Source organism: Lemur catta, chromosome 1 (assembly GCF_020740605.2).
Source record: "Lemur catta isolate mLemCat1 chromosome 1, mLemCat1.pri, whole genome shotgun sequence".
NCBI lineage: Eukaryota > Metazoa > Chordata > Mammalia > Primates > Lemuridae > Lemur > Lemur catta.
Genome location: NC_059128.1, coordinates 25,430,175 through 25,457,901, shown reverse-complemented (window position 1 = coordinate 25,457,901; position 27,727 = coordinate 25,430,175). Strand labels below are relative to the sequence as shown.

At 38.2% G+C, this 27,727-nt stretch overlaps 1 protein-coding gene across 4 annotated transcripts in view; it reads left to right on the top strand.

The window, feature by feature from the left end:
* Positions 1-13,004: 13,004 nt before the first annotated feature.
* Positions 13,005-27,727, top strand: part of YLPM1 (YLP motif containing 1) — a 59,501-nt gene continuing 44,778 nt past the window's right edge. For 2 of the 4 annotated variants that reach the window (XM_045563850.1, XM_045563857.1), the window contains exons 1-4: positions 13,011-14,049; positions 22,969-23,205; positions 24,161-24,340; positions 25,052-26,046. In XM_045563850.1, the coding sequence (XP_045419806.1) occupies positions 13,180-14,049; positions 22,969-23,205; positions 24,161-24,340; positions 25,052-26,046 (2,282 nt within the window). In that variant the 5' untranslated portion in view covers positions 13,011-13,179. Of the gene's footprint in view, positions 14,050-19,085; positions 19,123-22,968; positions 23,206-24,160; positions 24,341-25,051; positions 26,047-27,727 lie in introns of those variants that run through there. The other 2 variants (XM_045563843.1, XM_045563865.1) reach the window with 2 other exon arrangements.

Below are 27,727 nucleotides of genomic sequence, written 5' to 3'. Positions count from 1 at the left end.
AACTGTTGAGTATTTGAAATAGCTCACTTCACCTGAAATGGGTCTTGTCTGTCTTCACTAGCCTTCAAAGAAAAACCATTTGCTACCAAAGTAAATCAGTATTTTGAATGTGGTTCTCCTGCTTTTTGTTTATTAGCTAGTTCCTGTAAGCATTTCCACCAGAACTTGAGGCAAATCATAAGGAAGCTGTTTCTTTTAAAATACAAACCACCACCAAAATTTTAAATGTACATATTGCTTAAGTTTCTGGCTATTTTTATTTTTTAAAAGGTATAAACACCAAAAAAAAAAATTTAACATTGTACAAAGATGGAAAACGAGAAGATGCACTTTCTGTAACTTTAAGCGTTTAAGTTACTAACTTGTAAAATCCAATTTGAATTGAACTTAACTACAGGCTTTCTTATAAGTACAATTATATGGTTTATTTTAAGTATATACATATTGACCAATGATGGCCTTTCAAAAAGCACATTTTAGGTACTGAAAATAGAAGGAAAGAAAATGCATCTTCAAACATATTATGGAATCTCTCACCACATTTACTTTGTTAGATTTGTGTATTTGTAGGGTGTTTGTTTTTGTATTTTTGTATTGTATATGGACTTTTTTTAACGTGACAGTTACACATCTTTAAAAGCATAGAGACAAAAGAAACATACAGTATAATGATTCCCTTGAAAACTCCTGCAATGTTAAAAATTGGAGGCAGCTTCAGTCTATTTTATTGGTGGTAACTACTCGCTGAGCTCTTTTAGTAGGTAATAACTCCAGAGAAGCAGCCTGTGATATTCCTAACACTTTGTTCACTTGCTTTTACTTTTAGAATAAGCCCCAGAATGTATATAGAACTTAGTTCTTACATGATTTAATTTTATCAAGATACATGAATTTAACTTTAACTTACTTTAATGTAGGCAAACTATCCATTTTTGTCCATTTTACTGTTTGTTAAAATAACATCCTCTCCTACATATTCTTTTCTTGACCCAAATAAAGTATTAACCTAAGGTCAAGATAGGAGAGAGAAATGACTGAGATGAAAGTCTTTACTAAAATACCAATAAATTTGTCAAACTCAAAAAAAAAATAATGAATAGGTGCTTGTCCACTAACTGAGGCAAAGACGGTGAAGCAGAGCAAGTGATGTGAACAAAAGCAAGGAGGCACAGTGTTACGTGGAGTGAATGTGCTTGGCCTGTTCAAATAACTGCCAGAGGGTTTTGTGACTAGAAGGTAAGAAATCATGGGGAAAGGGACCTGTACCCACATCTGAGACTTCGGAGGTAGGAAGTGGGAGGGAGGGGCCCTTACGTGACATGCTAAAGGTTTTGGACTTGATCCCGAGGTTGGTAGGGTATTATCAAAATTTTATGCAGGATAGATAACATGATCAGATTAGATTGTTTTCAAAGATCACAAGACAGTATAAAAATAGTTAAATAGATCATTGGAACACAATAGAAAGTCCATAAACAAACCTACATATTTATGGGAATTTGGTATTAATAAGATATACTTCAAATTTGTGGGAAAAGGAAATTGTATTAGAAGGTCAAATAGCATGGAGTCATTCTGTTAGGATCAGACTCCTGATTCCACCAGTTAATGTCTCTATGATTCAGGCACATAAACATTTAGTGCTTTCCTTGCTGTTGCTTTAAAATGTTTTTGTGTAATCCTCAAAACAAGCCCAATAAGGTGAGATGAAATTGAACAGTTCCTGAAATTGAACAGTAAGTGTTGTTCAATACATGTCAGTGATTATTATATTATTATAATGGCAAGGTAGCTATCCATTTGAAAAAAATATTTAGATTCCTACTTCACATGATTCATGAGAATATATTTCAAGTGAATCGAAGATCTAAACTTTTTTCTTAAACTAGAGAAACATTAGAAAAAACAAAGAAAAGTGTGTTTATAACCTTTATATAAAACTCTTAGGAAGCAGAATGTTAAAGCCATAAAAGATTGATAAGTTTGAATATATTAAAAATAGATTTCTGTGCAAGACACTTCCCTCCCCTCCCTAAAACGAATGATCAGAAGATTTTTATTTTTAAAGAGACAGGGTCTCATGCTGTCACCCACGCTGGAGTGCAGTGGCACAATCATAGCTCACTACAGCCTCGAAGGCTTGAGCTCCAGGGCTCAAGCAGTCCTCCTTCCTCCGCCTCCCAAGTAGTGGGGCTACAGGTATGTGCCACCAAGCCTGGTTAATTTCTTAATTTTTTGTAGAGATGGGGTCTTGCTATGTTGCCCAGGCTGGTCTCAAACTCCTGAGCTCAAGTGATCCTCCTGCCTCAGGTTCCTGAGTAGCTGGGACTGTAGGCACGTGCCACCATGCCTGGCTAAATTTTCGAATATATATAACAAGGGTGTGGGGAAATGGGTACTCCTGTCCTGCTGACAAGAGTGTAAACAGGTAAAACCATTTTCGACAGCTATTGGCAGGATCCATTAAAATAAAAATTGCAGATATCCTTTGACCCCAATTCTATTTTTTGGTTACTTAGAGGTATCATACAGGTGATTTACTTTAAAGTACCTCAGCATGGACAATATTTTATATATATGTGTGTGTAAAGAAACATTCACATGTATACAAAGAAGCATATAGAAGGATGTTTACTGCACTATTTATAGTATAGAAAAATTAAAAACAAACTAAATGTCCACCAACAGGGTCTTAACTGTGGAATGTCATGAACTTTTAAAAAGAATGAGGCAGGGTTAAAAATGGGCCGAGGACTTGAATAGACATTTCTCCAGAGAAGATATACAAATGACCAAAAACACAGGAAAAGATGCTTAACATCACTATCATTAGGGAAATGCAAATCAAAACCAAAATAAGATACCATGTACCACTTCACACCGCTTAGGATGGCTACTATTAAAAAATGAAAGAACAATGAATGACAAATGTAGATGAAAATATGTAGAAATTGTGCACTATTAGTGGGAATGTAAAATGGTGCAGCCACAGTATGGTGGTTCCTCAAAAAAATTAAAAATGGAATTATTATATGATCCAGCAATTCCACTTCTGGGGATATATCCAAAAGAATCAAAAGCATCTTAAAGAGATCATTTGCACAGCCACGTTCATCGCAGCATTATTCACAATAGCCAAGAGGTGGAAGCAACCCAAGTGCCGTCAATGGATGAACAGGTAAACAAAATGTGGTATAGATGCTCAATGCATCATGATTCAGCCTTGCAAAGAAAGGGAATTCTGACAATTGCTACAACATGGATGATCCTCAAGGACATTAGGCCAGGTGAAATAAGCCAGTCACGAAAAGACAAATACTGTATGATTTCCATTTATATGAGGTACATAGAATAGTCAAATTTACAGAGACAGGGAGTAGAAAGGTGGTTACCAGGCACTGGGGAAAGTAGGGAATGGAGAGTTGTTTAATGGGTATGGAATTTCAGTTTTGCAAGATGAAAAGAGTTCTGGATATTGGTTGTACAACAATATAAATGAGCCACATACGTATGCTTAAAAATGATTAAGAGTGTAGATTTTCTGTTATGTGTATGTTACCACAATTAAGAATGATGATAATAGATGAGGTAGAGCTATATTACTTAAATGAAAGTAACTCTATAAACTATTATTGAGAGAAAGAAGCAAATTGTAGAACAATTAGGTAGAGTGTGGTATTTGTTCTTTAAAGTTTTAAAAGAACAAAAATATTATATAGGAGTATGTGGTACATATGTAAATGGATAGGAAAAGTTCTGAAAATAATGCTTTCCCTACCTTCCCTTCACTGCTACAGAATTCCTCTTAAGACCAATGTCATAGGACTGGATTGTGGCTCACTGTTCCCACAACCCATAATGTGAGTGGGATCATCCTTTTGGCTGGGCCAATCAGAATATCCTTATTCCCTTTGCTATTGTAAATATTTCAAAAGTGATCCTCCTGCCGTGGCCTCCCAAAGTGCTGGGATTTACAGGTATGAGCCACCATGCTTGGCAGAAGAGCTTTTTTATATACATAAAAATGAAAACTAATAAATGTGGAAGGAATAATGGAAATATAAAATCATTGTTTTACAGTCACCATTGTAATAAGTAATTCATGCAAGAATCATCAGTGGATGCTAGAAGCATTTGTGGAAAAAGGTGGGGAACAAGATATTTGCAGAGCCTCAGTTATCACCTCAGAGATTATACTTAACCTTTACAATAGAAAAATCTACATGATGAGTGCCAGGCGCACTGTCTGGAGAATGAGAACGGACGCGCTTGGGACTCTGACTCGGGGGGATGGGCAGGACATGGACAATGTATATGACCTGAACTTATGTACCCCCATGATGAGCTGAAATAAAGAAATAAAAAAAAATAAATAAAAAATAAAAATAAAAAAAATCATTTGTGGTAAAGGAAAAAAAAAAAAGAAAGAAAAATCTGGTTGACACTGCCTTACTCAAATGATCAAACTTGATGTCACCCCCAATAGGACAAACTGACATTATATACATCATGATGTAATGCATAGAAGGATACATTACCTGTGTAGTATTTTTGTCCCCCAAATTAAAATTTTTTACCTGAATTTAATGATGAGGAAATGATTTGTCAAATCCAAAATTGAGGGACCCTCTGCAAAACAGTTGGCTTGGATTCTTAGAAAATGTCAATATCATGAAAGACAAAAAAAAAAAAAAATGGGGAACTGTTTTAAAGGAGACTAGCAAGTCATGACAACTAAATGCAATGTGTGATTTTTTATTAGACTCTGGATTAAAAAAAATAAGATATAAGGGATATTATTGGGACATTTGGAGACATTTAAATATGAACTGATTGTTAGTAGAATTTTACATTAAATTTCTTTAGTGTAAATATTATATAGTTACATACAAGAATACTATCGTTCTTAGGAAATAGATGCTGAATATTTAGATATGAAGGGAAACAATATCTTTAAGTAGCTCTTAAATGGTTTTGTGGGGAAAATGATTAATAATAGTATAAAAAGAGAAATAGGAGATGAAAAAGTAGCAAAACATTAATAAGTGATGAACCTAGGTGAAGAGTATAGGGGTTTTTACTATTCTTAAAACTTTTCTGCAGACTTGAAATTTTTCAAAATACAAAATTTGATGAAAAAGAAATCAGTGAAACATAGAAGAGATTACTGACAGAGTAGTGTCAAGAGATGAGCTCAAGAGCATGAGGGCCAGGATTAACCTGGGACAGGAGAGAAGCCACTCTGGAACCAGACAATAGGAGGCGAGGGTGGCTGCCAGTAACATTAGGATGTGGGTGTGTGGGCAGAAGTTGTGGGAGTTTGTGTCCACTGGTCTCAATTCTCTCTGTGAAGTTAAAGCAAAGCCATTTATTGAGAGACAGGGCTTGGGGTGGTGGTGAAGGATTGAAATAGCTATTGTAGTGCGTGGGAGAGGTCAATGACATACAAGGTCTGTCCGGAAAGTATCTAGCTGTGTAATAGGAAATATTTTATTAACAATGGGTGGATACTTTCTGGACAGACATCATATAAAATGATTCCAAAGTGATGCTGAGAACCCAGAAAGAGCAGCACCTGAATTAGTAGTGGCACCAATAGTATGTTGTGTGTTTTTTCCAGAAGCATTGAGCAAAAGAAACTGAGTGGATGAAATGAGCTATAGTTGGGAATTTACAAGGCAAATACGACAGTAGAACAAGGAGTTGAGGATGTTTGCCAGAGAGGTTGAATTGACATATCATAGTTTCAGGAATTGATAGGAAAAGAAGTGAAGTCATGACAGGGGATGGTGACCTGGGGGAGAAGGGATCAGTCCAAGGACTGACTAGAGGCTCAGGAATGCTGACTAATAGGTATATTAAAAATGAGGAAGTAAGAGGGTTATAGAAATAAATGATTAAGAAATAGGTAATTAGAATGTAATATCAGAGGTGGAACCATTCCGGCAAAGATAAAGGCTGATGTTACATTATGGGTACCAACTGTGGATTAATATTTTAATTAAGCGAATGGCATGATGAAAGAACTTTGAGCCTAGATTATCCAGTGATCTATCATGTGTGTACTGGACAGCTAAACCTACCATGAATAGCAACCCATAGGCCAATTCTAAGAGGTTTCTTCCACATGAATTGCCAAATTGGTACTTCATAATCAGGAAACTAGATCACTGCTAGTTGAGTCGAGGATTGGAGCTTCTTATCCACAAACATCCAATCTACAGATTGGCCAGGAGCTCATGGGGTGGAATGTTAGGAAAATTCTGTCCTAAGGAAACAAATCCTTTCTTTGGGAAATTTAGATCTCAAGACATGGAGAGTTGAACAGCTATCACAAGAGAAGAAACCATACATAAAAAGAAGTGGGGTACACCTGATGCCAGAGTACCATGATGGCAGAGTCCTAGGACAGAAATTAATGAAGAACCTCCTGATGCTGAGGGAGTGATGGCTAGTTCTACATTGTGTACTGAGGAACATCCAGTTTCTTGACTACGTTCCAATCTCTGTGAGGCCTACATGTGCAGCCCTTCTTGTAGTGCCTACTGGGGTTCCTGAGTTTCCATGAGGCACAACTGTGTGTCTGAGTTTTCTGTTTTCATATGTGTTGTTAGAATATCTCTCCAGGTTTCAGTTAGGGCACTTTCAGTGCAAGCAGCAGAAACTCTAACTCAGTCTATCTTAAATGATAAGGAAATGAACCTCAAATAACAGGAATGTCAAAGGTAGTGCAGCTCTATGCACAATCAGGGCTGTGATATCATGTTCCTCAATTCTGACCTTCTCTTTCTATTGGCTTTGTCACCAAGCTTACTTCCTTCATGGCTCCCAGTTGGCTGTAAATAGCAATTGGGTAACATACTCCATGTTCTCATCCATTGGAGAGAAAGAAGGCCTCTTTCCTGACTATGCAATAAAAATCTTTTCCTCAAGTATGATTGTGCCAACTTTGGGCAAATGCTAACCCTTGGATGGTATCTTAGTCTGTTTTCTGTTGCTTATAACAGAATACCTGAAACTAGGTAATTTAAAAAGAAAACATTTATTTCTTGCAGTTACAGAGGGTGAGAAGTCCAAGGTCAAGGGGCCTTCTTACTGGTTGGGACTCTCTGCAGAGTCCTGAGGTAGCACAGGGTATCACATGGCAAGGGCTGGGCATGCTACCTCATGTCTCTCTTCCTCTTCTTATAATGCCACCAGTCCCAATCCCATGATAACCCATTAACCTATTAACCCATGAATGGGTTCATCCCATCCTGAGGAGCAGAGTCCTCAGGACCCAATCACCTCTTAAAGGCCCCAACTGTCAATACTGCTACACAGGGGATTAGATTTCAGCATGAGTTTTGGAGGGGACAAATATTCAAACCATAGCAGATGGCCAAACAAATGCCATATGCTCATTAGGTTAATCCAGAATCTCTGAACCAATAAATTACAAGAGGGATGATATCACCATAATTGACTAATTGGGACCTACTCCTGGAGCTGGAAATAGTCAGCTTTTTCTGAGTGACATGTGATATTTAATGGGAGATGTAGAGACCTGAGTAAAATTGGGACTTTTTTTCAAATTCCACCTTTTTTTTTTTTTTCTGAGACAAGATCTCACTCTGTTGCCTGGGATAGGATGCAGTGGCATAGTCATAGCTCACTACAACCTCAAACTCCTGGGCTCAAACGATCCTCCTGCCTCAGCCTCCTGAGTAGCTGGGACTACAGGCATGCACCACCATGCCTGGCTAACTTCTTTTTTATTTTTTGTAGAGATGAGGTCTCACTATGTTGCTCAGGCTGGTCTTGAACTCCTGGGCTCAAATGATCCTCCTACCTTGGCCTCCCAAAGTGATAGGATTACAGGTGTGAGCCACCAGACCTCACCTAATTCTACCTCATTTTAACAAAATTGGGATTTTTATTAAGAAGGAAGAAGAAAGGAAATGGATGATCTGTAGGCAAACAGTATTCATTACACCTCCTTCTCAAATACTCAAACGTGAGTATTTGAGCTAGAATTACACAAGTTGAGCTATGTTTCAGAGTGTAGAAAAAGTGTGTAGGCTAGTAGATATTTGTTGGTTTTGCATGCCCACATCCACCCCTTCTTCCTAATAGGGCCCAGAGTTGTTTTTTTTTTTTTCTTGAAGTGTTACGTTTTCCTCAATTGTGTTTGGTAGAATTTAAGTCTGAGTTCCTGCTCCTTTCACTATAGAAGCTGAAGGGAGCACTAGAGGCTCCTTCTTCCAGATCCTTCCTCTCACCATCCCATATATCTAAGAAGGCAGTGAGTGGCTTAAGGGGAAAAAAATGATTTGAACCTTGTTTTTTCCAGCATCCAGTGCCTTGATAGTGGAATAGGTCCTACTCCAGCTTTATCCTACTCCTAGACTAAGGAGCATATGGTCTTGTATATTTTGTGACTTCCACAATATCTTTCTAATACACTTCTTTTTATGTTTCAACTATTGCTACAGCTAACAACCAAAGAACTGTAATGGATACAACCACCCTCAAGTTACAGTCTCTCCTAAACTGGGAATGGTTGAAAGGACTGACCACATGGTGATTGAGATTACCTATAAACACCTATTAGGGTTTTTTTTTTAGGATAAAATGGGAACATGGCTCTATGGTGATGGGAAGAGGAAGAAGCATTCATATTGCCAAGGCTGTGTATGACCAGGTTACTCTGAGTCTAGATACTATCCATCCGAACCCTGGTGAAGTGCCTGCCTGAGGGTACATAGGCCCCATAGCAGATAATCTGCATCTATTAATAGATACTATTGTTTCCAATGGCATAAACTGTAAGAACTAGCAGGGTTTTTATGCCACAAAATGGTATGCCAAATGTCAGCCAATCAGAATATAGCCTGAAACCACCAGCCAATAAAATATCACCTCCTCGTAGCCTCACCCAAATCACCCTAGTAACAGCAAGAATGAAACATGACAAGTAAGAAATGCAGCTGGGTTATAAATCTAGTCCAGAGAAGATTCGTGGTAGTTGACTTTAACAGCACCAACAATTAACAGCTGAACCTCTCTGGAGTCTCCCACATAAAACTTTCTGTGTGATTTGTGCTTTAACTCATCCTTTAGATCATTCTGAATAAGAACACTTTATGCTTTTATTGTTCTTTACTTTTTGCATTTTAGATTAGTGAAATTAGTCTCTAAAAATGGACCTGCATTGATCTTATAATGTTAAGTCAATGTTACTAAGATGTCTTGAGGAGAGCAGTGTACAAACAATAAGGCTTCCTTTAAAGAATTTTTTGAAGACAGGGATTCTATATAATGAAGATGGCTGTAATTTTTGGAAATTAATTGTGCAGGCTAGAAGCATTGAGTGGCTGAACTAGATGTTAGTTCTCCAAGAGTAAGAATCTATGGGATAGGATCCCCATAGCATCTAGAACAATGCCTAACTTTATTTTGAAACAATGAGGGGAATGTGGAGGGGCCTGTTTAAACAGTGGTGCTGTCTCCCAGGTAGGTGCTGAAAAGCCTCTTGTGTTGAGGGAGGGGTTCTGGATAGAGGACCTGAGAGCTAGAGTCTACCAGGCCAGGTGGGAAGGAAGGGAAGATTTCCACCTTCCTCAATCTAATCTTATCTTTCTCTATCTTCTACTACCATCGCTTTTCTTCTTCTTCCCACTTTTGCTTTTAAAAACTTTTAAAAAAAATTATGAAGGATAGCACACAAGCAGGAAAGCACAAAGCATAAATGTACAGGTCCATAAGTTTTAACAAAGCAAATATTTTTTAAAATTACCACTTGGTTCAAGAAATAGCATATTGTCAGCACCTCAGAAATCCACTTGTCCCCCTGTCACTACCCTTTCCCTTCTCCCCAAGGGCAACTACTACCCTCACTTTTAACATTATAATTTCAGTTTGCCTATTTTTGAGCTGTATGTAAAGTCAACTGTACAGTAAATATTCTTTTGAATTGCCATCGTTCAACATTTTCATGAAGGTATATTTATTAAATTATAACATACAAACAGAAAAAGACACAAATCTTAGGTGGTACAGCTTGATGAATTTTTCATAGACTAAATGTACCTATGTGACTAGCACCCAGATCAAGAAACAGAACATTACCAGAAGTCCCCTTTGTCCCTTCCAGTCACCATCCTTGTGTTCCAAGGGGAACTACTATCCTGAGTTCTAACAGCGTAAGTCCATTTTGTCTATTTTTGAACTTATATATGTGAAGACATACAGTATGTATCTTCTTTCTAGCTTCTTTTGCTCAACATTGTGAGATTCATCTGTATTGCTGTATGTAGTTGTAGTTCACTCATTGTCATTGCTGTTTTGTATTCCATTGTATAAACATACCTCAATTTGATTATCCATTCTAGCATAGGTGGGCATTTGGGGTTTTGTTCCCAGTTTTTAGCTATTATGAATACTTCTGGTGTGACCATTCTTGTACTTATCTTCTGGTGAACATAGCTATGTGTTTCTGTTGGTTATATCCCTAGGAGAAGGATTCCTGAGTCTGTTCAGCTTTAGTAGATACTACCAAATAGTATTTCAGAGCAGTCATCCCAATTTACACTCCCACTAGCAGTGTATGAGAATTCCATTTGTTCTGTATCCTTGTGAATCTTTGATATTATGTCTTTAATTTTAGCCACATTGATGAGTTGCACAAATGCTGGTATCTTATATTGGTTTTAGTTCACATTACCCTCGTTTCTATTGAGGTTTAACTCCTTTCATATGTATTGACTATTTCATTTTCATTTTATGTGAAATACCTTCAAGTTCTTCCCTCATTGTCTCCTATAAGTTGTCTTTCTAAAATTGATTTGTAGAATTTCTTTATATCCTCTAAGTCCTTTGCAAGTTAAATGTGTCACAAATATTTCCTTTTACTTTGTAGTCTCTCACTTTCTTTATGAAAGGTATTTATAAATTATATATGTACATATATTTATTTGCATCTTGACTTTATATTCAGAATATAATTGATTCTTATAATTAACCTGTAGATTGATTTGGATTTTTTATGTATATAATAATATATGTGAACAGTAACAGTTTTGTTTCTTCCTCTCCAATACTTACATTTTTTATTTCTTTTTCTTGTCTATTGTACCAGTAGAGTCTGCAACACAATGCTGAAATATATTGTATTAGTTTCCTGGGGCTGCTGTAAGAAAGTACCACAAACCGGATGCCTTAAAACAACAGAAATTTATTCTTTCACATTTTTAGAGCCTAGAAGTCCAAAATCAAGGTGTTGGCAGGGCCATGCTCTCTGGGAAACCTGTAGGGGAATTCTTCCTGGCTTCTTAGCTTTGGGTGTTTTGCTGGCTATTTTTGACTTTCTTTGGTTTGCAGCAGCATAACTACAATCTCTGCATTCATCATCACCTGGTGTTCTCCCTGTGTGTCTCTGGGTTTTCACATGGCCACGTTATTTTAAGGACACCAGTTATATTGGCTTAGGGGCTCACCTTACTCCAGTATGACCTCATCTTTACTAATTCCATCTGTAAATACCTTATTTTCAAATGAGGTCATTTTCTGATGTACTGGGCTATGGCGGGGGGGCAAAATTCAACTCATAAAAGATGTGATGATAGTGGATGTCCTTGATCTTAGTGGAAAAACTTTCAACTTTTCACCATTAAGTGTGATGTTTGCTAAATTTCTTAGTAGATATTTGTTAACAGATTAAGGATGTTCCCTTTTATTTCTGGTTTGCTAAGCTCTGTAACAATCATGATTTTTTTAAATGAAATTTTTATTTGGAATTTATCAAATTCTTTTTCTGTATCTAATAAGATGATATGATTTTCTCCTGTAGTCTATTACTATAGTGAATTACATTTATTTTTCTATTCAAGAGAATTTCAGTCGAAAATATTAAAATTATAATTAATTTGGATTTCTGGGTTGGGTAATGTTTTGTTTCTTGACCTGAGTGCTGGTTTCACAAGTGTGATTGGTTTGTGAAAACTTACTACAATGTCTACTTATGACATGTTAAATAAAATTTTCCTTTGGAATAGAAGCTTTTCCTTCCAAATAATTTCTAGCTGTCCCGCCTTCCATTTATATTTACCTCCTGAGAGAGGTGAAGATCTGGGTTGCTAAGACGGAAGCAAGGTCAAATCTTTGAGTGGTACACAACTGACACACGATATTCTTGCAAGTTTTTTTTTTCTTTCAGAATTCAGTGTTTTAGCTTTGTTTTTCAGTGATTCATTCAAGCCAAAGAAAGAGTTCACTTGTAGCATTATGTTGAGAGATTTTTGGAAGATTATCTTCTAGGTTGTCTTTAGACAATTTTTGCATCCGGTTTTTGCTATCTTTGCTTTAGCTCTGAGATTCTCCAACATGGATTTTTATGTTTTGAAATATTCTAAAGAATTCTATTTCTCCCCTTTTATAATATCTGCAGATATTATATATTATATGCCTGCGGGAATTGGTGTCTTACATTCTGCTTTCAAAATAGGTTTCCATTCTTCACAGCTTTGTTCCCAATTGGACTTTTGGGTAGAAGTGAGTTAAGTCGATTCGTTTAATTTGGGAACAACTGACATCTTTTCAGTTTTCCCTTTTTTCATTCAGGACAATGCTAAGCCTCTCCATTATTTCAAGTCTAATTTTATCATACTTACGTATGATTATGATTCTGTAGTTTTCTTCATATAAGTTCTACACATTTCTTATCAGTTATTCCTAGTTGTTTTATGTTTTTTTGTTGTTGTTGTTGTGATTGTTGCTATTGTGAATGGAACCTTTTTTTTTCATTCAAAAATGAATCCGTGGAGCCATAGGATCTCTACTACCCCTTTCAGCTGTGAGACTCTATGGTTTCTCAGTTCTATGCGAACATTCTACTCGCGCCTACATTATCCGAACCCCCAGAAAGATGGCAACGTCGAGTCGCCAAGCCAAAGGCCGCTCTATCTCGCCTTTGTTCTCCTCTCGGTAGCTACTGCGCAGGCGCAATAACCCAAGTCCCGTCCCCGCCTTCCCGGTCGCGGGCCCAGCTCTGTAGCGCCGGCGCACTGGCGCGCTCCGTTTATACGCTCTGGGGCCTGTAGGCGCCGCGAGTTCCGGCTGTCGCCGTCGCCGTCGCGGCTCTTGGAGGTCGGTTGCGACGAGTAACGGCGCCAGGACAAGCCCAGCGCCTTCTTTTCGGCTATGTACCCGAATTGGGGCCGGTATGGCGGGAGCAGCCACTACCCGCCGCCGCCGGTCCCTCCGCCGCCGCCGGTGGCGCTTCCTGAGGCCTCGCCGGGGCCCGGGTACTCGAGCTCGACGACTCCCGCGGCCCCCTCTTCCTCGGGCTTCATGAGCTTCCGCGAGCAGCACTTGGCGCAGCTCCAACAGCTGCAGCAGATGCACCAGAAGCAAATGCAGTGCGTGCTCCAGCCCCACCACCTTCCTCCGCCCCCCTTGCCGCCCCCGCCGGTGATGCCGGGGGGCGGCTATGGAGACTGGCAGCCGCCGCCGCCACCGATGCCCCCGCCACCTGGGCCAGCCCTCAGCTATCAGAAGCAGCAGCAGTACAAACACCAGATGCTCCACCACCAACGAGACGGGCCTCCTGGTTTGGTTCCAATGGAGTTGGATTCTCCCCCTGAATCTCCCCCTGTACCGCCTGGGTCTTATATGCCCCCATCCCAATCTTACATGCCCCCACCTCAGCCGCCACCCTCGTACTACCCCCCTTCCTCGTCTCAGCCCTACCTGCCTCCTGCTCAGCCATCCCCTTCGCAGTCCCCACCTTCCCAATCTTACTTGGCGCCCACCCCTTCTTATTCTTCCTCCTCTTCCTCGCAATCCTATATGAGCCATTCCCAGTCCTACTTGCCCTCTTCTCAGGCATCTCCTTCGCGCTCCTCCCAGGGCCATTCTAAATCCCAACTACTAGCTCCTCCACCACCGTCAGCCCCCTCTGGGAATAAAACAACTGTCCAGCAAGAGCCTTTGGAGAGTGGGGCCAAGAACAGGAGTGCTGAACAGCAGCAAGCCACCCCTGAGCCAGATCCCTCTATGATGACTCCACAGGTAAGAAAGCATCTGCCTGAGCTTCATCTTCAACATAGAGGGCCCTAAGTGAGCAGGCCTCCGGGATTTAACCAGTGTTTAGCCTTATTCCCACACACAATGACTAGTTAATTTACACTCCAAAGGTCTCCATAAGAGTTAGAGAGCTGACAACTCAGCTTTTAAATGAGCTAAATGTGGATTACTAAAAAACAGTGTTTGAAGATGTGTCTAGATACCACATAGTAGAGGGGTGGTTCAAGAGTTACTTCTTAGATATATTTCTTGGTTTCCTTTGACCAACCTCTTAGATTTTGTTGCTGTTGCAAAGGGCCTTGTTTTAAACTAAAATTTCCATTTGAGAGGCAGCATAAAAAAGAAGCTTCTCAAAGGCTTGACACTTGAATGCATGTAAACTTTATGACCAGTTAATGTCTTTAAAAAATATTATTTAGGGCCGGGGATAGCTGTCAGCTTCCTGAATTAAGAGTTCTCAGCAAATGAAGGATGGAAGTCTTGTCTTATCAGGAGCATCCTAATTGTGCTTATACATACATATACAGTACATAAGTGAGTCTCTAGACATTTGACCCTTTTACGGGTCTGTTGGTCCATTTTAGAAATTGACCCATACATTCTTTTCTCACATTACTTAAAGGTAGTTTTAAGGGAGGAACAGTTTCCTGCATTTCATTGTCATTACCATTCCCTCCAAAGTAACACCCTTGGAATTTGGCCAAGCTAAAAAAAAAAAAAAGTTTTGTGATATCTCTTTGTGAGAGAGCTGTTCCTCTAACCTTCTGTTTGAAGTGGTGCTTTCAGTAAGACAAAGATTGACAGGGTAGCAGTAATACATGAATTCTCCCTTGAGAAGGAAGGTGAACCAAAGGGGAATAAATCATTTTTAAAGATAGATACTTTTAGTAATTTACCTTAGATTCACTAGGGAAAAAAGAGAATCTTGTAATATAAAAGCTCAGATTTACATATAAAAAATTTCCAAAAGATGAGGATGCAGTATTCTAATTTTGCAGTGGTTAGACATTAGAAATTAAGAACAGAAGCAAGTTTTTTTAAGAAATGATGCTTGGCACATGATCTGGAGAAAACACTTGAGATGCTGAGATAAAATAGTAGAATAGTGATTCTTTTGGCTTACACTAAATGTGCACCATCCCACCAGGTTATTTTCCCCAGATTTCTCTATTATAGAGACAGAATTTCTCTTCCTTTCCCACTCCACTCTGAAATTTCCAGTGCTTTTGTTGTCAAACACTCCGAGTTAGTCCAAGCCAAAATAGGACGTTTATATCTTCATCTCTACTAGATTCTTTTTCTGGCCTTGTAGAGAGACAAATGAATTGTGTTTTTGGCTTTTATTTTTGGAGGGGGGGAGTGTGTGTCAGACGGGGCCTTAATATGAATACTTACCATGAACACTGCTTTTGCTTTTCTGCCTTTGTACCTTTGTCTGTAATGAACTTCTTTCAACGTCTTGAATATTCAGTGCCTCCAATTCTTTGCTGAGAGGCAGAAAGAAAGTGGTGGGAGATGAAGCTCCCAGGGATGCCTACAGGCCAGATCAGGAAGAGCCTTAGGGCTCTTCTGTCACTTTGTTGTCTCTGTCTAGAATTCGTCCCAACTTCCTCAACCCTCTCTTTCCCCATTATAGTTGTATTGCTTTTAAGGCCTATCTCAAATATCAAGGTCTTCATGAAGCTGTGCTTGGGCTCACCCATCTGGTTTGGTTCTGTTCTTCAGATTGTAAGTCCCTTGCAGACAGGGACTGTCTCGCTTATCTTCTTATCCTCTAGGACAGGGCCTTGCAAATTTTAGGCTCTCCGCAAAGATTTGTTGAGTAAGATATGAGAGTTTTCGTGTTCTAGACTTAGGATACTTTGGTTTATTGGATGATAAACGTATCTTCATACCAGTGCCAGTCTCTGACAATCCTACATATGTATTATTCTTTGATTCTTATTTTATTTTTAGAATGTGTTATTCAAAAATTATGATGAAAAGTTTAAAATTTATACAGAATAGAGAAAATTACTTGATTTCCCTTATGTGCTCTTTGTCCAGATTCAACAACTATCAAGATTTTGCCAGGTTTACTTCACCTAGGCCTTTTATGTTGCTGCTGAAATAGTTTAAAACATATCTTAGATCTTATGTCATTTCATTTCATTCCTGCATTCTTAATTAGGGCTTTTTCTTAAACACATTATGACACCTAACAAGGTTAAGTTTCTTGGTATCATACCCGTTATTCAGATTTCCGCTGTTGTCTCATCATATTAATGGAATTAAAAATAATTCCTGTTGTCATCCATGTTAAAATTCCTCAAATTGACTTGATAATGTTTTGTTGGTTTGTTCAAATCATGATCCAAACAGTGTATATAAAAGACTCTTTTAGTATACATCAGGGTTTCCCAACTTAAGTGCTATAGACATTTTGGGCAGAATAATTCTTTGTTATGGGGACTTGTCCTGTGCATTGTAGGATGTTTAGTGGCATCCCTAAACTCTACCCACTAGATGCCAGTGGCAGTCCCTAATCTGATAACCAAAAATGTTTCCAGACATTGCCAGATTTCCCTTTGGGGGCAAAATTGCCCTGGATTGAGAACACCTGATCTAGATCAGTCCCTGCTATTCTGTTTTTCTATCTCCTTTCATTGAACTTGATGAAAAATCTGTATCACTTGTTTTGTAGAATGTCCCACATTCTGCATTTGTCTGCTTTCTCGTGGTGTCGTTTGACTTGTTCCTCTGTCTTCCATGTTTTTTGTAAATTAGAAGTTAACTTTGAAACCTTTTTAGATTTAAGTTCAGCTTTCTTTTGGCAAGCGTAGTTTTATAAGTGGTGGTGTGTATTTCATTTATATCCCATCATGAGGCACACAATGCATGATTGTCCAAGTGCAAGTGGTGCCAAGATTGATAAATAGGTTCAGTTGGTGACAGGCTGGTCCCTCCACTGTAAAGCTACCCATCCATCTTACATCTAATGTTTCATCTAGTGGTTCATTCATTGATGGTCTTTGCCTAAATAAATTATTTAATTAGGGGTTGCAACATGGTGATTTTTTTTCCCCCTGACATTTCTTCTGCATTTACAATATGGAATTCTGTAAAGAAAAACTTTCTTTCTTCTTTTTTTTTTTTTGAGACAGAGTCTCATTCTATCATCTGGGCTACAGTGCCATGGCATCAGCCTAGCTCACAGCAACCTCAAACTCCTGGGCTCAGGTGAGCCTACTGCCTCAGCCTCCTGAGTAGCTGGGACTACAGGCATGTACCACGACGCCTGGCTAATTTTTTCTATTTTTAGTAGAAACAGGGTCTCACCCGCTCAGGCTGATCTTGAACTCCTGACCTCAAGGGATACTCCCGCCTAGGCCTCCCAGACTGCTAGGATTACAGGCATCAGCCACCGCATCGGCCATGTAAAGAAAAACATTCACTCATGAATCAGGGCTATTTGATTGAAAATGCAGTTAGTATAGGAAAGACAGGATGGATAAATACTTGATATACTTCCATTTGTTTTTTAGTTTTCCAGGTAGAGCACTGATGATTTAATGGAATGTGTCTTTTTGAAGAGTTAACTCCTCTGTGTGTTTACAGGACTGACTGACTTACTGTAAAGCTGTTGGCTTTGATTTGAGTTTTTAGGGATGTCATTTATTTAATGTTTAAGTATTTGTTGCCAAGTACTGGGCTTAATATGGAAATGAAATAGACCTGTTGCCTACCCTCAGTGACTTGTTGTTCCAATTGGGGATGGAGGAGAAGATATTTAATAAGTAATTAATAGAATTACAGGGTGCTGTGGGATTATAAAATATAAAATACCAGTAGACTGTTCCATAGGAACTGGAAAAGGTGAGCTTTTTATTTTTGTTTTTTTAAGCTCACCATTGTATTCACAGTGCCACGCACACAGGGTCTAGCACATGGTATTAATAGATGGAGAACAAATATGTTTTAAATGAGAGCTTTAACCTAATTGAAGAGCCCTCTCTTTGTAAAGTGATATTTAAGTGAAACCTAAAGAATGAGTAGGAATTAACCAGATAGAGTTCAAAAAATTAAGTAAGTTCAGTAAGGTTCACCAAAAGCCCAGGGTGGGAGTGGTAGGCATGAATCAGATCAGCAAAGGCCTATAAGAACTTTATTCTGAGGGCAGGAGTAAGTCATTGAGCGATTTTACATAGGCAAAATGTGACAGATTGGCATTTTTGAAAGCTTGCTGTGCCTGTAGTGTGGAGAATGGAATCAAAAGGAGCAAGAGTGATTTAGAGAGAATAGTTATTGAAGTAATCCAGGCAAGAGATAATAGTGGTTTGGACTTGGATGGCGTTAGTGTAGATGGAGAGAAGTGGAAAGACCAGAGAAATATTTAACTGCTGGAATCCAGTTGGAGATTGAATAGTCGTGGACAGGGAGGCATCAAGAATGATTCCTAGGTTTCTAGGGCGGGCTGCTAGTTCCATTTAGTAAAAGTCCTGTTTACTAAAGTAGAAAAACCTAGAGAAAGAGGAGGAATAACAAGTCTGGGGATGAGGGAGAAATGATGAGTTAAGTTTGAGGTCCTTGAAACATAGATTCCAAATGAAGATGTCCAGTTGGAAGTTAGATATAGGTCTGGAGTCTAGAAGCAAGATCTGGGAGACATAATAGATTTGTAAGTCATCAGCATAAATATGGTATTTGAAGACACAGAAATAGATGAGGTCTCTCTCCCAAGGAGTGTGTGTAGAGTAAGAACGTAAGTTAAAGGACATTGAGCATAGCCCTATAGAATAGCAACATCTAAGAGACTCAATGGAAGAAAGGCTGAATAGCTAGATGAAAAATGAAGACAGTGCAGTGCCACAGAAGTGAAAGGGAAGACTCTTTCTAGGAGGAGGGAGTGGTCAGCTGTATCAAGTACTGCTGAGAGGTCAAGCAAGATAAAGACTTTGAGGTATCTTTTGCACTTACTGACATGTAGATTATTGTTGACCTTGGCAGGAGGAGTTTCATAGTGACTGAAGCCATATTGCATTGATTTGAGGAGTGATGGAAGGTGAGGAAATGGGGATGGTGAGTATAGACAACTCTTTCAAGAAGTTTGATTGAAGGAGAGTGAGAGAGAATGAGGAAAAGAGCTGGGGGAAGAGGTGAAGTAAAGGAACATTTTTTTAAGATGGAGACTAAGCTTATCTGATGACACTGATTCCTACAGTAGAATGTGAATCTCAAAAATATTTAAAATAGATGTATTTTTAAATAAGTTTCTAAAATGGAAACCCAGTTCATTGTTTTACCAGGTTTTTTCCCCCTCTTGCTTTAGGATGTAATAATAAACCTGGATAGGGAAGGTAACCTTCCAAAATTAATCTTTAAAACATTACACACAAACATTCACCTCCTCTACATTTCCCTACATGGAAAATCATTTAGTAGCTAATTCCTTACTTTACGAGTAGTAAGTGGTAAGCGCTTCCTGAATAAATTAGCATCTTTTTTAGTAATGATATTTGTAACAAATAGTTCTCACATTCTTTACATTTTAAATGCATTCATTTAGTCTCTTTTTAAATGTGACATATGCTATGATTTCCTTCTACCTGTGAACCAACATTATGAGATGTAGTTGTTTGACATGGTGGGACATTCGGAAGAACTGGCATCATTAGCAAGTTCAGGCATGTTTTTCCTTTCCAAAATAGAGATAATCAGCCTTCTCTTGGGTCACCAAGGACATTTCTGAGTGATGTCATTTTTACTTATTTGTAGAGTTTCAAAAATGTGCTGAAGCCTAGTCCTAGGATTGAACTAGATCTGGTTACTGCTTATAGGGTTCTTATTAAATAGAAATTGACCTATAAGGCAGTGCATCAACAAGTACTTGAGCCCTTAACAAGTTTCTTAAACCTGGACTGGATCAAAGATGGGAAGTATGAGAGTAGGTGGGTGCAAATGGATAAACAATCTAGACCTGTATGATCTTCATATCTGTAGCCATTGGCTTTTAGTTTGTGAAAGATTGTTTGCAAAGCATCTTTGTATCTTTTAGCGATGCTTTCAAAGCAACTTTAAAAAAGGAAACTTTTAACTTCTATTTGAAAGAGACTGAATTTATTAATGCGTTAAGTTGAAGGATAGGCCTGTTGATGTTTTCAGGATTTTCTTAAAATAATAGAAGAAAGTTGAAAGTGTTTTTAATACTACATTATTGTTGACTGTCATGGTCAGTGTGCTTCGTTTTTTTATGTTGAATAATAAAAGTACAGATGCTCCTTGACTTACAATGAGGCTATATCTCAATAAACTCATTGTAAGTTGAAAATATCTTAAGTCGATAATACACTTAATACATCGAACTTAACCAAACCATATAACTCAGCCTAGCCTACCTTAAATGTTCTCAGAACACTTACATTAGCCCACAGTTGGCAGAATCATCTGGCAACACAGAACCCTGTAGCATATCGGTTGTTTACCCTTGTGATTGTGTGGCTGACTGGGAGCTGTGCCTCGCTGTCACTGCCCAGCATCAAGAGAGTCTCAGGCTGAATATCACTAGCCTGGGAAAAGATCAAAATTCAAAATTTGAAGTATAGTTTCTACTGAATGAATATCATTTTCGCACCATCATAAAGTCAAAAAAATCTTAAGTGGAACCATTGTAAGTCAAGGACTGCCTGTAATTATATCCTAGGAACTGATGATTATGGATATGACAATTAAAAATGAAAAACCCAATCATGGTCCAGACTTGAAGATGAAGTTAATGAGATGGAATGTATTCTTCCCAATAGGTTGGAATAAGTTTCAGGTTATGGAAATGAGTGACCTAGAAGGGGAGTCTTCAATTAATCAATAACCATTTATTGACATCCTACTGTGTGCTCAGGCACTATGTTTAAGTACCAGGTAGGATATAAGAAAGGCAAAAGGCATCTCTCCCCTGAGAAAATTATATTCTTTGAGTGAAAACCAGATAATAAACAGGTGTTGGGTGAAAAAAAGTACATATAACGTATATTTCATGCATCTGTTTGCATATGGAAAATTGGGAGACAGGTAGAACATAAATTACCAGGATTTCCTATATTGTTAATAATGTTTACTGTATAAAATAAAATATTAACAATATAAAAAATGTGGTTATGCAAAGATAATTGGATTAGAAAATGAGCAAGTAGAATGAATCCATAGAGACTAAAAGTTTATTGTAAAAATAAAAAAATTGATTGGTTCAACCTGAGAAAGCTGATTGAAAAAAAAAAAAATTGAGGCCCAATCTGTAAAACAAAACTCAAAATGATAAGAATAAGCTGATTTTATGTTTAATGAAATTGTTATAAATGAAAATATAGCTGAGTCTTAGAATAAACAAAGTGTAGATAGGGTTTCTATGTTGCAATTTTTGTATTCAGATCATTCTTTTTTGCCGTTCCTGTTGTAAAGTTCTCTTTGGTTGTTAATTGGTAGGACTTCTGCTAGATCCTTAGCTGTCAGTGATGAGTTCTGAAGTTCTCCAACATCACTTTCATTAAATGCTACTACATCCTTATAATTGTAGTGAGAACATATGTTTTTGCTAGTCATAGAAGTACATAGGGCAGTTCATTAGTGAATATTTTAGTGTTATGATAACTTTTTTGTTATGTAACCTTGGGAAATTATATAATAACTACTAGAATAATGAGAATCCTTTAGTTATGTCTGAGTGGGGAGTTTTTTTTATTGATTTTAATTAAATAGATATTACTTATTGTACAGTCCATTTTCTTTGAGGTATTTATAAAGTCACCACAAACACTGAATTAGTGAATGTTGAACCCATTGCTCCTAGGGGAAATACAGGGTTAGGTTCCTGTGAGCCTTCGGTCACATTTTCATCAACCAGTCAATACATAGCCTTGTTTATATGTGTTTATGGTTTAAAACACCTTATTTAATACATATTATTAACATTGAACTCATGGCCAGTGGCACTGTAACACTTGCCTGAACAAAGCTTACCTAACTATTTTCTCCATAAGGCACATTACAGCTTTCTTGCTCTTAGGAACAGTAGACAGCACTTTGGCACTGCACTTGGGGGCCATTTTAAACAGCAAAATCACCAAGAAAAAGCCCAGAAGTGTGAAAATGTGGCACTGAATAGCCTGTGAAAAGGACGCCTTATTTACAGTATGAAAGCTGGAACAAGAAGGCAGAGCCTCACTTTGTTCTGCCTTGGCTGGGAGTGTGCGTATCAGGAAACACACATTTTTCACTGCTTTCCACATGTTTATGAATGACTGGAACAGCTCAGCAAGTATTGATTTTGGGTTTAGAAATACATTTTAGCAAGTAGGCAAATTTGCAAATAAAGAATCTATGAATAATAAGGATAGGCTGTATTTTCTAATTTTTTTCCCATGCTGAGCTTATTATTGTAATTTTTTAAAAAATGGAAGCACAAAACAAGCTTCCAGAAAATTAAATTACAGTATAATTTGGAAGATAAAGCTGAGACTTTTAAGATAAACAGAAAGCATTTTAAAACACAGTATATTCTCTGTGTATCTATCTAAATGCTGATAGATTAATGCCACAACAGGTGCTTAAAGAGGGAGGAGAACTTGAGGAGAGAAAAGGCAGAGAGAAGAGGTAGGGCTATTTGGTTATATTCATTAATTACAAGGTCCCCGTGGATAAATCTGATGAACAAACTGGAAGAGGTTAAAAATAAGTACCTGTGAACACTGAAGGGATTTACTGAGTAGAGAAGTATGTTGAATTAACATGTATGGTTTAACTTATTTGCCTTTCTCAGCCCAGGTTTGCTTTTTCTTACATATAGACACATGGGCACAGATACAAATGTAGTTCCCTGTCAACACCAAGTTGCAGAGATACATTTAAAATTCTTAAAAATTGTTTCTGTTGTAGGAACAGCAGCAGTATTGGTATCGACAGCACTTGCTTAGTTTGCAGCAGAGGACAAAAGTGCATTTGCCAGGACACAAAAAGGGTCCTGGCATAGCAAAGGATGCCCCAGAGCCAGTAAAAGAAGAAGTTACGGTACCTGCCACCAGTCAAATTTCAGAACCCCCTTCATCTGAGGAGCCTCCATTACCACCTCCGAATGAGGAGGTGGCACCTCCTCTCCCACCTGAGGAACCCCAGGTAACCATATAATTGATTATTTTGTGTTTATTAAATTGTTCAGTTTTTTTCTGAATCATTTATGTATACTTTTGTCATAAGTGTATATATATTTTCATGGTTTTCAAGTACTTGTAAAATTGTATTTGTGAAATAATCAGATGTCTGCCATATCAGGTTTAAAAGAGGAATTTTTTTCCTGGTTTAAGTGAGAGTGAAGAACTAGATACTCTTCTGAATTGAGTATCTCTGAACACTAAAGGGAGATGCCAGCATGTGTTCACAATGACAGCACAGGGCAATAGTTAAGAGCTTCAGCTTTTAGAGTCAAGCTGCCCATGCTGTAGTTCATGCATTTGCCACTTGCTCATGGTGACCTTGGGCAAGTTAGTTAACCATTCTGTGCTTCAATTTCCTCTTCTGCAAAATGGGCTTATTCAATAGTAGCTATCATATAGGGAGAGCTGTTGAAGCATTAAATGTGGTAATCCTTGTCACTCAGCATAGTGACTAGCACATGGGAAGTTGTCACATTGGTCCAAAAGTCATTGTTCTATGGAGAGCCTTATGGGAATGTTGAACCATAATGATTACATTGTAGTCCACTGGTAAAAAGTGACAAAAAAAAAAAAAGGAATTTTTCAGAGTGAAAAGGACTATAATTGTAAGTTCACTTTCTGCTGGGGAAATGGTTGTCCTCTTTAAGAATAGTGAGATTATTAGTCCAGCGAAGACTATGGAATTTATAAATTCGTTTGTATTAGTATCCATGGTAACAGTATAGGTAGAGCTATGTGGTTTTTTTTAAAGACAGAACAGCTTTTCTCAGTCTAAAAAGCAACTAAAAGATGTCAAGTGTTGGCAATTAGATGTTTGAGTTGTAGGGATTCAGGACTTTACAGTTTATTTAATATAAAATATTAATTTGGTTGCCATTTTATGACTTACATAAAAATGTATCTTCTTTTATCTTTAGTCTGAGGACCCAGAAGAAGATGCCAGGTTAAAACAGTTGCAGGCTGCAGCGGCACACTGGCAGCAGCACCAGCAACATCGAGTTGGTTTCCAGTATCAGGGAATAATGCAGAAGCACACTCAGTTACAGCAGATCCTACAACAGTACCAGCAGATTATACAGCACCCACCACATATACAGGCGAGTGCTTCTATAGCTGGCAAATAGGAAGTTGCCCCAAGACATTTAAAGGATTTGTTATTCCTGAAAGATTTGAGTGTGGACAATTAGATGTTTCCCAGAGGGTGCCCAAGTAGTTATCTGTCACATTACCTGGGGTATAGTGGAGTCTCCTGATCATGTCAACTCAGGTTAGATGTTAGAGTACTATTGCTAAGGGATTTAAGAGCCTGGGATTTTTCCATGTAGTTACAAATTAACTTGTGTTTTGCCTACACACCACTACAGTAACAGATAAGCAAAAAGGCCAAAACAACCATCACAAAAAACCTAAGCAAATATACCATAAAAGATAAAGTGACTTAGATACTTGTCTTCTATCTTTTAGGTATAATCTTGTGTTTATATATCTATAATAATAGATCATTTTTCAGATTCTTAAAATGATCCATAGTAATATTAAAAACATGAAAAATGCTTATTGCTGGGATAGGTGTTTGCTTTAGTGTTTGGTTGTTTTTTTCCAACTATGTAATAAGTTATATTAATAAGCCAAGGGAAGAAAGAAGGATTGTCACTCAAAGAATTGGACAAGCTTATACTTAGCTTCCCAACATCTTTAGTGTTTTGATTTCCTAAGGCTTCAAATGGCCTTGATTCATTAATATTTTAACCTGTGATTAATTCTCTTATGTGAATGTTTTGAAATCGTTTTTATCCCTTTATTTGTAGACCATGTCTGTAGATATGCAGCTGCGGCATTATGAGATGCAGCAGCAACAGTTTCAACATCTTTACCAAGAATGGGAGCGAGAGTTTCAGCTGTGGGAGGAACAACTCCATTCCTATCCTCATAAAGATCAGCTTCAGGAATATGAGAAGCAGTGGAAAACATGGCAGGGACATATGAAAGCCTCTCAGACTTATCTCCAGGAGAAAGTCAATTCATTTCAGAACATGAAGAACCAGTATATGGGGAACATGTCAATGCCACCTCCTTTTGTTCCGTATTCTCAGATGCCTCCACCTCTACCAACAATGCCCCCTCCAGTGTTGCCTCCATCATTGCCACCACCAGTGATGCCCCCTGCCCTCCCTGCTACAGTGCCACCACCTGGCATGCCCCCACCTGTGATGCCACCTTCTCTACCAACCTCTGTGCCCCCACCAGGGATGCCTCCATCTCTTTCTTCAACAGGGCCACCACCAGTTCTTCCCCTGCCTTCCCTTTCTTCTGCAGGGCCACCTCCAGTTCTTCCCCCACCATCTCTGTCTTCAACAGCACCTCCGCCTGTCTTGCCCCTTCCACCGTTATCTGCAGCCACACCTCCTCCGGGAATACCTCCTCCTGGGGTTCCACAAGGGATACCTCCTCAGTTAACAGCAGCCCCAGTTCCACCAGCTTCCAGTTCTCAGAGCTCACAAGTCCCAGAGAAACCTAGACCAGCACTGCTTCCCACTCCTGTGTCTTTTGGTTCTGCCCCACCCTCAACTTACCATCCTCCATTGCAATCAGCTGTTGGTCCATCAGAACAAGTGACTTCTAAAACTCCTCTGAGCAAGTCTGCTCTGCCATATGGTTCATTCTCATCTGAGCAAGGACTTGGGGAATCTTCAGCTGCTCCATCTCAACCAATCACTGCAGTCAAGGACATGCCAGTGAGGTCAGGTGGCCTGCTTCCAGATCCTCCTAGAAGCAGTTACTTGGAAGGTCCAAGAGGCCCAAGGTAAGTCTGCTATTCTTTTCTTTTCTTTTTTGGCTTGGCTATCATGTTGAGTTAGGCTGCATAGGCCTTGATGGTATAAATAGCTTCATTTATACAATTTTATATTCTCTTTGTACTTTTATATATTAATACATTCTTGGTTTACAATTAATGATAATATTGCTGGTTATTAAACATGACATAATGTAATCTAGAAAAGGTAACATGCCCCTATGTCTTCGCTGTCACTGCTTTTATCCCATATGTAGAGATTACAGTCCAGAATGAATGCAGTGTTGTAGAGTAATGGTTATCATTTGTTGTTGACTTTTCAGCTTTAAAAATAGTGTTTTTAAAACTTATTTATCTTTTTGCTTTTTATTTATTTGACAAATAATTGAATTGACAACAACTGTTTGTTAGATTACATGCTAGTTGCTAGAGATAAAGATGAATAAGCCAATATTCTACTGAAATAATAAATTAGTGTGAGGGTAAATAGGACTTTTATCCATTTGCTCAGCAAATGTTTAACATCCTGCTCTGCACCCACAGCAGTGAATGTAACAGGACAGAATCCCTGCCCCTATGGAGCTTACATCCTTTGTATTTTAAAAGTGTTAAATTCACTTTTCCGAGTTTGTAAAAATATATTTTTCTCCCTAAACTGACCTAACTTACAATTTTGCCTTAGAAAAATATTTTTAATTCGTTTTTTTTCTAGTTGGAAATTATAGAAATATATACTTTCCTATGCAAAATTTAGACACTACAGAAAAGTGGAAGTCACCTAATTCCACCATCTGGAGATAATCATTTTAAAAATAATATGTCATAAAAAAGGGATCATACTGAGTATATTGTAACTTGTTTTTTTTTTTTCCACTAATCTGTATATTGCTTAGGTTTCCATCTCAATATCAATGGGTGTACATCATCATTTTAAATTTAAACCTTATTTTAACATTTGAAAACAAAATATATCTTTTATTTGTTCCCCAAGTTTATAATTCTGAAAACAACGTGGCACAAAACTCCATCCCAAATCAAAGAGAAATTTAGGAGCATGAATTCCTCTGTGTACCAAGAAGCCTTGCTAGAGACTTTACATACATTATTATCTCAGGGAGTCTTTTCAGCAACCTATGAACGAGGCTGGTTATTCTACATTTACCCTTTACAAACTGGAACTGAGAGGATAAGATAACTTGCTCAGTCAGGATTAGTAACTGAGAGAGTAGAACCCGAGTCCACACCACGTGGAGCTGAGTCTAGGGGCGTCCCCAAAGCAAAAGTACCAGTTAAGCATTGTGTTCAATGATGATTCAAATCCATGCTATCAGTGATTACAAATACACTTGTAGTCTTGATTTATTTGGTTTGTGGGTCATCTTCTTGATTTGAATTCATACTTACCTCTTGGAACAAGAGCATTGCCTTTTAGATCTGGTGACTAATTTGCTGTCAGAGAAGAACATTCTTAACACCTCCTGAAACATACATTTCCTGCTCCCTTGATTTCTGTCACATCAATGTTTTCTGTCTTTGCCTACCAAATCTTGGCTTTGTAAATTTAGGACCTATTTTAAGTTTTTTCTTACTTTAAAGGTACAGTTAATAATCACAGTGCTGAGGGGATCTTAGCAATTATCTATTATAGTATCCCTTTAGAGCAACTCACATTTGTGTTGCATTTTAGTTT